The sequence below is a fragment of the Vicugna pacos genome, chromosome X, assembly GCF_048564905.1.
Source record: "Vicugna pacos chromosome X, VicPac4, whole genome shotgun sequence".
Taxonomy (NCBI): Eukaryota; Metazoa; Chordata; class Mammalia; order Artiodactyla; family Camelidae; genus Vicugna; species Vicugna pacos.
In genome coordinates, this window is record NC_133023.1 from 14,512,946 (window position 1) to 14,527,949 (window position 15,004).

Sequence of the window (15,004 nt, forward strand, 5' to 3'; positions counted from 1 at the left end):
AATCTACAAAGAGCAAAAAGCTTAAATTTCGTGCTCACTGCCTCCTTCCACATACCACTAAATCAGAAATAGGGTACCTGTATATGTTACAAAGCCGAGGCATTACTCAAAAGGATGAAAAAGGCTCCATTGTGGTCCATCTTAAGAGACAGATGTCAATGTAGTTGTGTGTGAACATGTGTCAACCAGAGACGGCCAACATATACTGACCAAATGCTCTTTACACACAAGTGTCCATGGGGTGAACTTTTCAAATCTGTCCCATGGTCTCTGTGGGAAGCTGCCTACTCAGAAATGGGGCTGTTCGTCAGCAAGGAAATGCACCAGCTTTCACCAAAGAGAGAAAAACACTAAGGCCACTCACAATCCATTCAAATCTGTCCTGAATTATATGCTTTTGAAAGTCTACCTGGTATTAAATCTTCTCTATTTACACAAAAGCACCAGTTTAGATGACAGTGCAAATGTGTGTAAGATATTTGGGAAATTAAAACTTAGAAAACAGGTTTAATGACTCAGGAAGGAAGGTGGAAAGAAAAATTCAAGAGAATGAGTCTCTACTGGGACAGGTATTTATTATTCTGCATCAACGTCAACAACTCTAATGGTTTTGAATGGCCTGAGATATTTCCCAAGGATTAGGCCAGTTCCTGCAGATAGATTATAGCCTAGAGCTATGTACGTAAGTATCAATTATATTGTCCCTAGTACAATTTTTATCACTAAAATGTGGGTTTTGTAAAATTATAGTTAATGTCACATCAATAAAAGAGAGTGATATATAAAATCAAGGCAATAAGAAATCTATAATACAAACACACTGTGGTCTAGGGTTGGGACAGAGAGTAGGGAGGGGAGGAGAGAGGAAGGGGGAAAGGGAAAGAGAGGGACTTATTTTGTTTACAGATGTTTTTGTTTTCTGCCCAATGGCCTGAAGGTATCAGTTACATCCCCTGTCCTGGTGCTAGAAACCTCCTGTCTTAGGTGCTCTGGGAAGCTGATGCCTTTTGTTCCTTAACTCACGCTAAGAGGTACTAGTTCTAAATGCCATCAATACCAATCTGCACAAATATTCCTAAGCCCACATAGTTACCAACATTCCACGTCTCTTAAGTTATCGCAAATCTCCCAAATTCTGAATTGGCAAATGTTCTAAAGGGAGGGGGGAAAAGTTAAGCATCTTTAAATTGGATAATGACAGCTCCTTCCCAATTTTCCTATTGACTGTGCTAGTCAAATACGACTACCCAACTTCAAAACTTACAACAACACTGAAATAAACACAGTATTATTGAAGAACTTCCCTGCAGAGTCCTGGCTTGAAGAATAATTTGTTGGATCAAAATCATGGAGACGTTTTACAAAGAAGATAAGACACCCATGGCCATCAAGGAAAAGGAACAAGTCATGTTTATATTCCTTTCCATCCAAAAAAGTTAACTAAGTGTGGCAGACTCCATTAGTTAACTTCCCAGCCACCATTACCCATCTTCTTCCCAGTTCATAGAATCCTAATTTGTTCAGGCATTATACTCAGGAATAGGGAACCCTCCCACAGCCCTAGGGATGAGTAAAGTACTCTAGGCAACCAGTATTAATTTTATTTCCCTTTGCTGGTGCTTGGTTGAGGGGTGAGCATGTGATCTACTTTCAGCCAATGAGATGTAAGAGGAAATATGCTGGTGGGAGGGAGGGCTGTTGGATTTTGTTCCCAGATGAAAAAAGAAACATGAGGGAAATAGTTTCCCCTGCCCTTTTGCTTTTAACATTGTTTCATCCTTGTTGGAAGACAGTACAATGTTTGGTGCTGTCACGGCCATATTTCAACCACGAGAGGAAAGCCAAGAAAATCAAAGAGAAGGTGAGCCTAAGCCCCAACACTTTTGAGATGTCTGTCAAAATAACCAACTTCAAGGGGCCTATCTTTGGATTTCTTGTTATCTGACTTAACAAAACTCTCTTGCTTATCATTACTTTGTGGTCAGATAGGTATTTATCACTCAAAGCAGAAAGCTCCATGACATGAAGGAATTCAGTAGAAGGAAGAGGACACTTCCAGCAACTTCTTCTGAAACACCTGACTATAATCTGCCTCCCCACCCAAACCCCTCTTCTTATGTATCTCTGTCATTCCCTTTTTCCCCAACGCTTCCCTTGCTATCTCAAGACCCGATCCTATAGTAGGTCAATAAATGACCTTGGAATTGACTTGTTACCGACATAGTGAGAAAACACAAGAAAGTACTAGCATGCCTTTAAAATTTCCTGGGGCCATTATGTTTTATGCCCACAGCTTCCCCATCAGCTAAAGAAGGGCAGGTGTCCCTCTGCCTTTCGTAAAAAACAGCCTGAATGACATATAATTTATAAACCATAAAACTCACACATTTTAGTTGTGCGGTTTGAAGAGCTTTAATAAATTAATAGTTATGTGCCCATCCCCATAACCCAGGTTTAGAACACTCCCACCACGTCACTATGCTGTTTATATGTGAGGCATTAGACACAAAATTACCTAGAAAGCACCAATTTTAGATAATAGGTGGAGATACTGGGGCCAGTGGCTACCGTCTGTCAACTACCTCTCTCCACGAAGTAAGTTCACACAGCATGCCAGCCCCTCTTCGTGTCCCCAGAACCTGACACAGCGCCCACTCAGTGTTTCTAGATGGTCTATGGCAACACCTATAAAGCGGAGGAAAATCTGAGGAACGGCAAAGTAGAGAGAGAGGATTCTGGGCTAGAGGTCAGGACAGTCAAGACTGGGTTTGGTCCCAGCTGGTCTTTCCCAACCACACGACCTGAGGCCTTCACACTGCAGCTCTGGACCTCACATCCTCAGGTGTACGAGAGGCCAGCCAAGGAGGGCCAAGAGGAGAGAGTGGGTAATTTCAGCAGAACACTTTTGGCAAATTGAAACTTATTCCAGAACACTAATATAAAACAACTAAAAACTGAGCTGCTCTAGTTAAATTTGAGAGTGAGGCTGGCCCATCTCCCACCCAGGGCCCCAGAAACATCCCAGTGAAGTGCTGGAGGTGTCAAGGAACACACTGGGCTAGCCCAATGCCCCTGCCGGCTCTGCCGTATCAGGGCTCTGGTCACAAGGCCTGTAACTCAGAAACTCCTTCCTGACCAAACATGACAACCATTAACCTCACATTTGAAGTTATTATGATACACTTGAAAATAAGAATTTGGTTTTACTCCTGAGGCATGGGGGCTCTAATGCAGCAGTATTGGAAAATCAGGACACTATGTTGGTTTGGATATACCAATGATTTTAAGTTACTCGAAAATAAATTCGTATGCCAAAAAAATTTATTAACTCTGAGACAGTGATTTTAATTGTATAGTATATGGAACAAAGAGATGTTCCCTACTTTAATTCAAACATTTATTGAGTCATCACCATGAAAAAGATATTGTCAGTTCTTGGGCCTGTGATATCCAAGTCAGACCAACCACCCCCTCCCACCCCCACATGGAAGTGACAACCTAATGCCTAGAGAAAGGCCAGGGGAGAAGAAGGACAGTAAGAAAAGACAGATACACGAATAAGCATCAACTGGCTGTGATGGAGCACTGTCACGGGGTTGCAGAGAAAGGCAAGACTGCACTCAGGAGAGAGTTCACAAAAGAGGCGGCATTTGATATGTCCTGAGAGAAGAATATAAGTCCAAATCCTTTTTGAACGTGGGAAGATTATACATTTTAAATGAGTAGCAGACAGAGATGGAGAGGAAAGGACTGAAATTAATTTTTAGAGGCAGGCATTTTCCATCTATTCATCAATTAGATGGATTTAATTAGTCCAAGATCAAATAGGAATGAATACACATGCACATAAAGAAATAGAGGCACAATTTATCCAGTGATTAAGATGATTTTGTCTCTATTTTTTCTTTAGATTTAAAAATACTAATAAATTACCATAAGACTGAAAACTTAAGTCAGTTCTTCAGCTTTTTGTGTTGTAGAGTCCTTTAAGAATCTGATTAAAAGCAATGACTCTCTCTTTCTAGAAAAAGGGAAAAAAATTTAGACACATTTAAAGGTGCAAAGAAAATGTGGTGCACAGTATCAGAAGGTTCGAGGACCCTGAAACTCTTGTCCACATCCCAGTTAAGAGCCCCTTACTAAATAACGATAGGCATTCCAATTTCAAGAAACACCAAGAAGTCCAGTCGTAATTCACACCCCCTCAAAAAAAAACCCATTATGTCAATCTCTAAATTTCAAGCAATTTACATGAGATTAAAAACAGACAGTTTAAAGAACTGAACTCACATGCCCACATCTCATGACTCCCTTCAGCTGGTTTTGTAACCTATTCATATAAAAAATAAACAAACTTTAAAAAATACCCTCCACTTAAAAAAAGTAGAAGAAACAGAATAAACACATCAGCAAAGAGAACATACACACACGCACACACCAAGGAAATAATGTTAAATCTAGGACAGTTTTTTGGGTTCAATTTAGGACTTAAAGATCAAAATCCCATGTGTCACAAAGTCTGGTAGGAAGCCTTCCAGAACTTTCAGCAGGGGTGAAAAGTACCAGGTCATGCCTAGATTTGGAAATTTTCTCTTCCTTTGGGACACTCAAACAAAAATATCAAGCTTGGCGATGTCTACTTCCACCCACATCAAAATCTGAAAATTCTTTCATTAAACTGACAAATACTATCTGAGACACTACTGGCTCATAGTCCCTTATCCAGAAGCCCTGAGGACAGAATTTTTCAGATTTTAGAAGGAAATACATTGCACATTCTACATAATATGTCACATACCCAGGTAGGGTCTAGGGCTGCACCCAACCATCAAATTAAAATTTTGCAGCAAATAGGTGATTTGTCACCCCAAGCGGGATAAATAAGGACTATACCTAGATACATGTTAGTCCAGAACAAGTTTTCTCACCCTACTCAGATCTAGGACAGTTTTTTGGGTTCAATTTAGGACTTAAAGATCAAAATCCCATGTGTCACAAAGTCTGGTAGGAAGCCTTCCAGAACTTTCAGCAGGGGTGAAAAGTACCATGTTCTGGGGAAAAGTGAATAAGTTAAATAAGACTAGTATCTGGTTCTGAAGGAGCTAGCTTATAATCAAGGACAGGAAAGAAGATGTGTATACACAGAGCTCTGGACAAGGCAACAGTGAGGAGAGGATGAGACAGATGTGTTCAGCTTAAAGGATCAGAGATTCAGAAATGGGGAAATTACTTCCCAAAGAGACTCAGGGTCCCTTCTTGAAAGAGGAAGATGGCGCCGGGCCCTGCCTGTACAGTGCTCTAAGACTGTGAGTAGAGAAGGAAGGAGCAGGAGTGTCTCCCAAGTATTCCAATGACTCGGGGCACCTGTTTCTTCTATGCCTTCCCAGGGTATCCCAATCATCAGATCTGAGGTGGGAGCAAGAACCACCTACTATACCAGCCCCCTGGTAAGTCTCAGCAGCAGGGATGCTTAAGCATCCTGAGTCTCGGTCAGTGGCCCTCACGCTTGAGTGGGCAGTGGCTTTAGGTGGAGGACTTGTCAAAACAGAACCCCCAGGGTTTCCGATTCCATAGGGCTGGGGTGCCGCCTGGGGATTTGCATCTCTAACAAGTTCCCAGGGATGCTGATGCTGCTGGTCTAGGGGCCGCACTGTGAGAGCCACATCTAGCAAAGACTCAATGCTAAGAAGGGACAACTGTGGAGACCTGGACGGTGAACCAGTGTGGCGGCAGTGCCAAGGCGGCGTGTGCTGTATGAGAGATTTGAATGGGAAATGCAGTTCTGGGTCAGTCTGAGGACCCAGGGAGAGTGAGGAGGGGATGAATATGAGGCCTGTCATGTGTTTAATAAATATTAACTGACTGTCCAGTGTGCGCCCGACAGCAGAGATGCAGTGGTGCCCTCCCGGAACTTACTACCATCTACACCAGTGGTTCACAGCTGGGTTAAGTTTGCTTCCCAGGAGACACTGGCAATGCTTGGAGACATTAATGGTTGTCACAACCTGGAGGGGAGGAGGTGGTAAGTGTCATTGACATCTAGTGGGTAGAAGCCAGGACTCTGCTAAACATTCTACAATGGACCCAGGATAGCCCCACAACAAAGAACGATCTAGTCTAAATGTTAAGAGGGCCAAGGTGGAAAAACCCTGGTCTACACTTAGATTCAGACAGGAAAATGAAACACAACACGTTCATCATTACGTTGTCATCTCCAGTCCAACATCTTCCTTCGTGAAAAAGCTGACCATGACCCCAAACCACATTGACCACTTCTGGTCCTGGATGCTGCTGGGAATGTGACTTTCAAATTATTTCACCACTATGATTTATGCTACTTTTTATTCTCTCCCTTTAAAAAGAGGGAAAAAATTTAAAGCAACAAAAATCTGATGAGCAAAGGATGCCTTTCTGTTCTGTAGTGTGGAGCAATCACGGCTCCTCTCAAAGGCACCTTCTCCCGCTCAGATAACGAGAAGCTCTGAGTCTTTGGCAGGAAGGAAATCCACCAGGCTAGCAGAAAGGGAGTTCGCTTTTTCCTTCCCAGAGGACTAGGTTTGAAATCTAGGTCATCTGCAGCATGGGTAGGTGGGGCACCCTCACAGGAAGACCCCCGCCCCTCCCACTCTGAATCTGGACAGCAAGGTCTATGTTGGGGTCACCTGAGGAAAGATATCTCCCAGGGAGAGTGGGGACCCCAGAGACACCCAGCCTAGGGGCTTGAATTCATATCATGTGTGGGAGGCGCTAAAGCACCGTGTAGGAAACGTTTCACATTGGATGTACCTAAATTCCCAAGCCCAGGGGTGAGTAAGCTTTGGGGGAGGATAAGTGAGCAAAAACATCTATCCTGGCAAAATAGCTGAAAAGAGTTCCCAGGTTAAGGCTGGGGAAAAAAAAACAACATAAAGGAGATGACCCTTTTTTTCTCCTATTCAGACATGTGGTGAGCAAGTCAAAATTAGCTCAAACTGAGAAAGTAAAAATCCACAAATGCGGACACAAATTCGGATACAGCCAGATGCAAAATGAACCGGAAATAGTATCTCTCCCAAGCACACGCTACAGCTGGAAAGGGCCCTAGCAACCGCCTTCTCTGGGTGACTACCGCTTTCCTATTCCCTGGAAAAGTCTGTCCTCTAAGACCACAGACTATCAGAAGCTTTGCTTTCCTATATTGTATCAGTAAGAATGAGTTCCAAGAAACAAGTCACTTTGACACAGAAAAGAAGCCTTGGTTCCCTGCACACGTGCAGGGCCTCATATAAGGGGTTCTGGACACAGCCCCACACATCTGTCTTAAGTCAGTGGTTCCCAAAGAAACAGGACCTGGGTCCAGCTCACAGACCAGATTCGATTTTCCCATTCACACAGCCCCGTTTTGCTTTGACCCTCCCAAACCACTGCTGCTTCATTTACATTTCACTCAATTTCACCTCTCCTCCAAATCTGTAACTGCTCTTTTTTCTTTTGTTTGGTGCAACGCTCCACAGGGCCTCCAGCGCAACCTCCTTGTTGCAATAAGCCCCTAAGCCTGACTGTGTCAGACAAGCCTGGTTTGCCCCCGGCACTCGGGCTGACTGGGCTGGAGCTGTGGCTGGAAAGAACAAAGGATCTGTCAAGCCCCACAGACCAACTACTGCTGACCCACCAAAAATCCAAAATACGCTCCAGGGTCTTATGTGAACAAATGTTCTTTTCCTTCTGGTGACTGTGCATTTGGGAAAAGAGATCTGTGGCTACCATGCTGCTTTTACAAGACTCTGAGACAGAGCCTGCTAAATTGCAAGTCATTTCAAATTCTCCACTTGCTCAGTCACCACTGCTGTCAGTGCCAGTGAGCCCATGGGACCTTTCTGGACTGTATGGTGGGGAGATGGAGCAGAAGACACAGTCCCCACCGTGAGGGACCAATTACAGCCACGAGGCACTATGTGTCACTATCACAGGGGACAACTCCTAAGAAGCGAGTCAAATGCCAAAGTGATCAGAAAGGTGGTACAGGTGACTGGTGATAACGTGGGGGGAGGTTAAGCAGGCAACATTTAGCCTTTGCCCCCCATTATCATGTATTCAGAAGCCTGACCTGCCTTTGTACAAATTCAGTCAAGGATGATTTTTTTCTCTAACCCACCTGCTCCCATGATCCTGTGAATCTCTAAGACTGAACTGTTTGTTCAGGAAGATGCTAAATAATCCTTTCTCCAGGCTATTTTTTTTAATCTCACGGAGGCCACAAATCTGCACCAATTGTAGAAAGAAAGAGGGGAACTCCAGATGTGGCAGGCTGGAGGAACCTTGGGACACTTCACTGATGAATATTTAGACAGTTTTCCTCTTGTTATGAAAATTATGGCAATTTGTTCCACAGCATGCATTTCAGATGAATTTCAATATCATAAAAGCTTTATTGGGGGAGGGGAGATGATGCGAGTTGTTTAAATAAATCCTGATCAGCTGAGTTTCACTTTCTCTCAGACGATACCAATTCACATGACCATTTTTTGAATCATCAGAACTCGTACCTGTGACGTGGACTTGTATTTTAGTGTGCTAAGGAGCCAGCTTGGCGGGAAGGGACTTCTCTCCTCTGTACCTCTGGGCAATTTTTGTTACACGTGTGACTTCCAACCAGAAGGAAGGAGATGGTGCTGTCACCAAGCTCATGGTCATTTCTGATAGTGGGTCAGCACTCCATGTCCTTCCACCTGAACTTGGGTGTTGCATCAAATTCCAGAAGCAGTGAAAGGTTCCAAATGGAGGGGACTTTTTAGTGAACTTGGATGCCTGGCAGAAATCATGGGAGAACAAACACCGCAGAATTTGCTCTTTACAATGAAAGGCAGAGAGTGTGGGAGGGAAGAGATTAAACTTCAGAAATTCTTGCTCTGGGTCCACGAAAAATGTCTGTCAATAAACATCTTTCAAGGCTTCGCTGACAGTGATAATTCGGCCTGACCTACTTCCCTGCTTACGTACAGATTTATACCTGCGACATCTATGCCAAATGACATCTTATATTCTACTGAATTGTTCACATCTTTCTTTTGTCTCTCCCACTGGCTGATCAAGTCTTCTGAATGCAGAAAACTCTCACTCTAAATTCTGAAGCTTTTGGAATTCAATCAGAGAGGGAAGATGCTGGGAGAAACCTTAGGGCTTCTCTCTAGTACAACCCTCTGACTTCACAAATAATGCAGACAATGAAAAGAGAGGCCAGAGAAATAAAATGATTTGCCCAAGGTCACATAGCTAGCTAATAACAGAGCTAGTCCCAGAACCTGTGCTTCCTGACTCTTGGCCAAAACCCTGTAAAACACCACCCACCCTGTAAAACCACTCTTTATTAACAACCCGCCCCCACTCTGTGATGCATCTGGAGATGGACGTAGTTAACAGATCCTTGTAGGACCGAACCAAGCTTGGGCTGAGTCAGGATCCTCCCACAGGCTCAAGGGAGCTGAGCATTCAGAACTGTATTAATATCCAGGCCTGGGAAGCCCATCTTAGATCCCAGAATTACTTTCAAACTACGCTGTCCAATATGGTGGCTGCTAGGCACATATGGCTACTGGGCATTCAAAATGCAGCTTGTCCAAGTCGAGCTGCAGAATACATGGAAAATACACCCTGGATAGGGAAGACGTATATGAAAAAAGAATGAAAGCATCTCATTTGATAACTTTATGTGGATTACATATTGAAAGGATAATACTTTGGATTACTGAGTTAAATAAATACATTTAAATTAAGTACACCTGTTTTTTTAAACATGTTTTTCTTTTTTTTTTAAAATGTGGCTAGAAAATATAAAATCATGTATGTGGTTCCCATAGTATTTCTACTGGCCAGCAGTGCTGTAAAACACAGCTAATTCCCTCCACTCCCACCGCCTAATCCTTCCAAAAATGACTTGAGTCTCTTGCCTGCAGACATTACAGAGGGTGGAAAAAAAACAGCAAGAACATGCTCTTATCTGAAGGCCAGTTCTTGAGGCCCAAGGATTAGTCATTTCAGCATGCCCTGCAGACTGCTCTGTTTTGTGCCACATCCTTACAAGTGACTCTCAGGTCCCTCCTGCTCAGCCTGCCCCCAAAGCAACTCACAAGTCACGCAAGGTTCTATTTACTCTGCAGAGAGAAGAACAATCTATAGGGAATTTCTATTTCACTTCTATTGAAACTCTTTTCCATTAAAGAAAAAATTCCCTAGTTCTCAGATGATTATTTCTGCAAACATGAGTGAGGCTGGTGAAGACCGCTGGTTGTCACATGTCATGAGGATGGACTATCCCAGGGACCACATTCCAATTACCTTTGGGGTTTGACAAGTCTTCCCCACCTCCTGCCCATCCCCTACTCTAGCAACTTGCCTTATAACCCAGATCATTTATAAGCTTGTCAATAGCCAGAACTCCAGAAGCAGCAGCTGAACGGAAAGGACAGGCTATTGGCCAACACGAGAAAATGTTATCAGAAATGGTTAAACTTGTAATTCTTGAAAAAAAAATTTTAGGACTCTTCCAAGAATCTTGAAGGTTTTAGTGTCTAAAGGCAGGTTTTGGAGGGAGGGCATAGCTCAGTGGTAGAGTGCGTGCTTAGCATACAGGAGGTCCTGGGTTCAATCCCCAGCACCTCCATTAAATCAATCAATCAACAAATCTAATTACCTCCCTACCCCACCTCCAAAAAAAAAAAAATGAAAAATGAAAAAATAAAGGCAAGTTTGGCATGCTAAGCCTACAACCCATATGAATAAATGCAGGACCAGTTTCTTTTTAGGACCATCTATAAGCTCAAAACAGTCGTTCTCAAAGTGTGGGCCCTAGTGCAGGAGCAGCGGATGCACCTGGGAATTTGTTGGAAAAGCAAAATTTCAGGTCCTACCCCAGACCTACGGGCCAAGAAATACTGGAGGTAGGGCACAGCTCTCCAGGTGATTCTGGGGCACACTCAAGTTTGAGAACTGCTGGATTAGAGCATTAGACTAGTGTGCTTTCTGCCTATTATCCCGAGTCTGACTGTACCATCAACAGGTAAAAAGCATACAGACCTCATCTGACCCTTAAACATTAAGACAGAGCTCAAGCAGCTGCATTGGTATCACCTATGAACTTCTTTATCTAAACCACCATTTTTGGCTTGGCAAGTCCTGGAAATTCATTTTCTTATGTCTAAGGCAGTATTCCTTATTTGCTCTCAAAACTACCTGTTTGGCACTGCAAAAGGAGTTCCTGGTATGTTTTTCTGCAATTAAAAGAATAAATCTATGGCTGCTCTTACATTAATCATAATTACATACACATGATACATCTTCTCTCTATCTTTGGCTTCCCAAACTAGATTAATAGTCTATCCACGCTATCCTCGTAAGGAAAGCTGAAGCTGAAAAAAAAAAGAAAGTAAAATCCCTAGAAGGAATTGAAGTCCTCGTTTCTGACTAGAGCACGTTCAGAACATTCCAGTTATTAGAAGAATGACTAAAGGAATTGGAGAATTGCCAGATTTAGCAAATACAAACACAGGATGTCCAGCTACATTTGAATTTCAGATAAACAACCCATATTGCATGGGACATACTCATAACCAAGAATTTACTCATTATTTATCTGAAATTCAAATGTAACTGGGTATCCCATATTTTATCTGGCAACTCTAGAATCAAGAATACTAACCGTTGGGCAGGTTTGGGGAGACAACTGTCCTGAAAAGCTTAAGACTGTTAGGGGAAAAATGGGCTAACATCACTAGAGATCCAGAGACTACCACTCCTGGGTAAAAATTACAGGAAGTGCATACGTGGCTCAAGAGAAGAAAGGCATCTGATCTGGAGGGATTCAAGCAGAGATGTGCTGAGGAGGCTCGAAGGACGTCAAGCTGTGGGAGTGTTGGTTGAGTGGTTAGGCTGGAAGATAAGGCCTCTCTGACTCAAAGGCTTGTGAATCCTTAAATTGCTTGAGTTGCCATTCTCTAGAATCTTCCTGCCTCCTGAACTATGCAAACTGCTCTGGGTAGACACGGATAAGCCCTGGCTCAGCATGTGGGTGAGCTATATATGGCAGGAAAGAACCTTGTTCCATCAAACTAATCTAACTTGTCCCTCCACCCCATCCACCCACTGGTAGGACCTAATGAAACATATTTGTGCATTTTTTCCAATGTGCTTTAAAAAGCCATTAAGATTATGTAAGGATGTTTCAAAAGTGTGTCAATGATTAGAAAACCCTTCACTGCTTTCAAACATAAAATAAAGAGGAAACTCACTCTTTGTCCTGCTGTCCATTTCTGTTTTTGACGAGTCTGGAGTAGCTGTCGTTGGAGGTAACTTCTTGCCAATAGTCTGAGGGGGGAAAAAAGAGGATTTTACTTATCAAGATGATTCTCTCCATTAAGCAAAGGAATAAAAAAAAATCCAGATCATAATGACGAAATGCTCACAACTGGTCCTAAAAAGCGTACACTTCAGTTTCTGTACTGCTCTGTGTATTGGCTGCCCTGGTTCAACAGGTCTGAACCTCAGTGAGAAATAAGTGGGAAAACCAGGTAAAAAGGGCTTTATACTTGCAGGCACTCCGTACCTTTTATCCCCATTCCTCCTTGGTGCTTATTAAAAGGTTGATTCTGTTCAGTAGAGAAGATGAGTACATTTCCCCTCATTTTATGAGAAGCTGACCGAATCTCCGGAGGCACAGCACCCAGCCCAGAGGAGGGGCTCGGAAGTGCCTACAGTGTGGAAGGATGGCAGGAAGAGGGAAGGGATAAAAAGACAGGAAGGAAAAAGGGATGGAGGAATGGACGGCCAGAAGGATAGACAGATGGACATGCAGGAGGAAGGACAGGTAAGAGGCCAGAGTGTCCAGAGCAACTGTGCCTTGTTGTGTCTCCTTCTAGCCATCTCTGGTTCCACCTGCCTTGTAGCTGTGAGCAAACACGCTCCTGTCCTCCAGGCCGGGTCTGTCTGCCCCCAGGGTGGAGCGAGGAGGGCCAGCAGCTCCCTCCCCCACCCCCACCAGGGCTCTGGGAAAGGCCAAAGCGGCAGACCTGAAGCATCTAGTCAGTAGTTTAAAAAAAAATACATGAGTTTGTTTTGAGTTCATTTCCTTTCCTTCATTCATAGCTAATTCCATTATCACTCACTATTTATGAACCATCCCTAGAAAAGATTGGATATTGTCTCTGACTAAAGATATTCCCCCGAACACAGGCAACTCAGCAGCTCAAAGCAACAAAAACGAAAGACAAGATGACAAGCAAAACGATGGCTCCAAAGGTGAGGTCTACTCCCACTCTTCTCCTTGGCCATCGCATGTGGGTGATCATGATTAATGCCTGAGGAAAATGTCCACCGATACCAGGGCAACAGCTGTCAACACCAAGCAGCTGCGGGCATCAACCTCTCCAACAATGAAGAGTTTCCCCAGTGAGAATCCCAGCCACTGGGAAAACCAAACACATCTGCCCCTTGAACAGACGAAGAGGAATGAACTGCATAATTCAAAATCTGGCACGCTGACATGTTTCTTCAAATACAACGGATTCACCACCGTTTTTAATTTGAAAAAGTTCTTCATGCTTCAAATGCAGAAACTAACATTAAAGATGAATAAATCACAGAAAGAGGGTAAGATAAATCTAATCCTCAGCCCTTCATGAATTTTTAAAAACATTTGTGACAGAAAGCCTTTACATTTTACACGGTGACATTTTTATTTAGTGCCACAGGGCTTTCTATATTGGATAAAAAATGAAACCCCAAATATTATGCCATTCCTCAACCGCCACTAAGTACTCAAACCAATCACACTGTGTGATTCCGAGGAAACGTCAAGGAGGAAGAAAGCTTGTTATTTGGCCATAAGGTTAAATTTGATGAAAAACCGTTCTGAGAATTATCTTGAAAAATCAGGAATTGACAGTCAAATAGATGCTGTCATAGTGTCATTCATATTTCTGTTCACACATCCAACAGTATCCCCATCGTTCTCTTTCTTTTTCCCTTTTGGCGACCAGAATAAAGCATCACTATCGTTAACATATTAGGAAGAAGAAAACAAAAACAACAAATACTTCCATTATTACTGACAGTAGGGAGAGGAAATCAGGAAAATACAGCGGTGAACACTACGCCCAATCTTAGCTTTGTTTCCTTTCCTGAAAAAAGGGAGACCTCCAATGGTTTGGGTTTTAAGCCAGATGTTTCCTTTAGAGAAACTTTCACAGGTTGTGTATTTTTACGACGCCCTCTTATTTAGTAACAAAAGGAAGTGCTGCCCTCCATCTCTGGTGTCCTCATTTACCAGGCCGTCTAAGCCGACAGACATCAAGAAAGGCCACCAGTTTGGTACACTTACTTCCAAATAGAAAGACGTAAGAAAGCAAAGCTTACTCTATTCTTTTTTTTCTTGCTATTTCAAAAAACACAGCCCATTGGCCTCTGCGTGGATCCCAGTATCGGGGTAGGGGGTGAAGCTGATCCTGCACTCATTTTCTGGGGCTGCTAGATCTTAACTCCTTTCTTCTTCCTCCTGGACCATGATTGAATGTCCACAGTAAGGCAAGTTCTTCCCCTCTCAGCCTGGTCTTCCAAGGGTCCCAGAGATGGGAGCCGTTCAGGTGTTTTTCTCTTCTCTAGGACCCAGACCTAGAGAAGTGTGGTTTCCAGACCAGCAGCACCAGCATCACCTGGAACTTGTTAGGAAGGCAAATTCCCAAGCCCCACCCCAGCCTTTCCCAATCAGAAACTCTGGGGATGGTGCCTGGCAGTCTCTGTCTGAACACACCCTCCAGGAGATTCTGATGCATGCTCCAGTTTGAGAACCACCAACCTGGATGTAGGAGAGATTCTATTAGCACTAACCAAATACCTTTTCTTGGATAAACAAGTTAGGCACCTATTCTCATACTTAGACAAATAATAGAACATCTTCTCCACTCTTCTTCCTCTCTTCTCTACCTCCTTCCACCAAATGCCTTCCACCTTCTCTTTTTCACTGGCATAAGAACTC

The 15,004-nt window shown here is 43.3% G+C and overlaps 1 protein-coding gene across 3 annotated transcripts in view; it reads right to left on the bottom strand.

The window, feature by feature from the left end:
* The window catches only part of SH3KBP1 (SH3 domain containing kinase binding protein 1), a 299,175-nt gene that overhangs the window by 80,334 nt on the left and 203,837 nt on the right, over positions 1–15,004 (bottom strand). For all 3 annotated transcript variants that reach the window (XM_031673286.2, XM_006212983.4, XM_006212985.4), the window contains one exon: positions 12,264–12,339. In XM_031673286.2, coding sequence (XP_031529146.1) covers positions 12,264–12,339 — 76 coding nt within the window. The remainder of the gene's footprint in view (positions 1–12,263; positions 12,340–15,004) is intronic.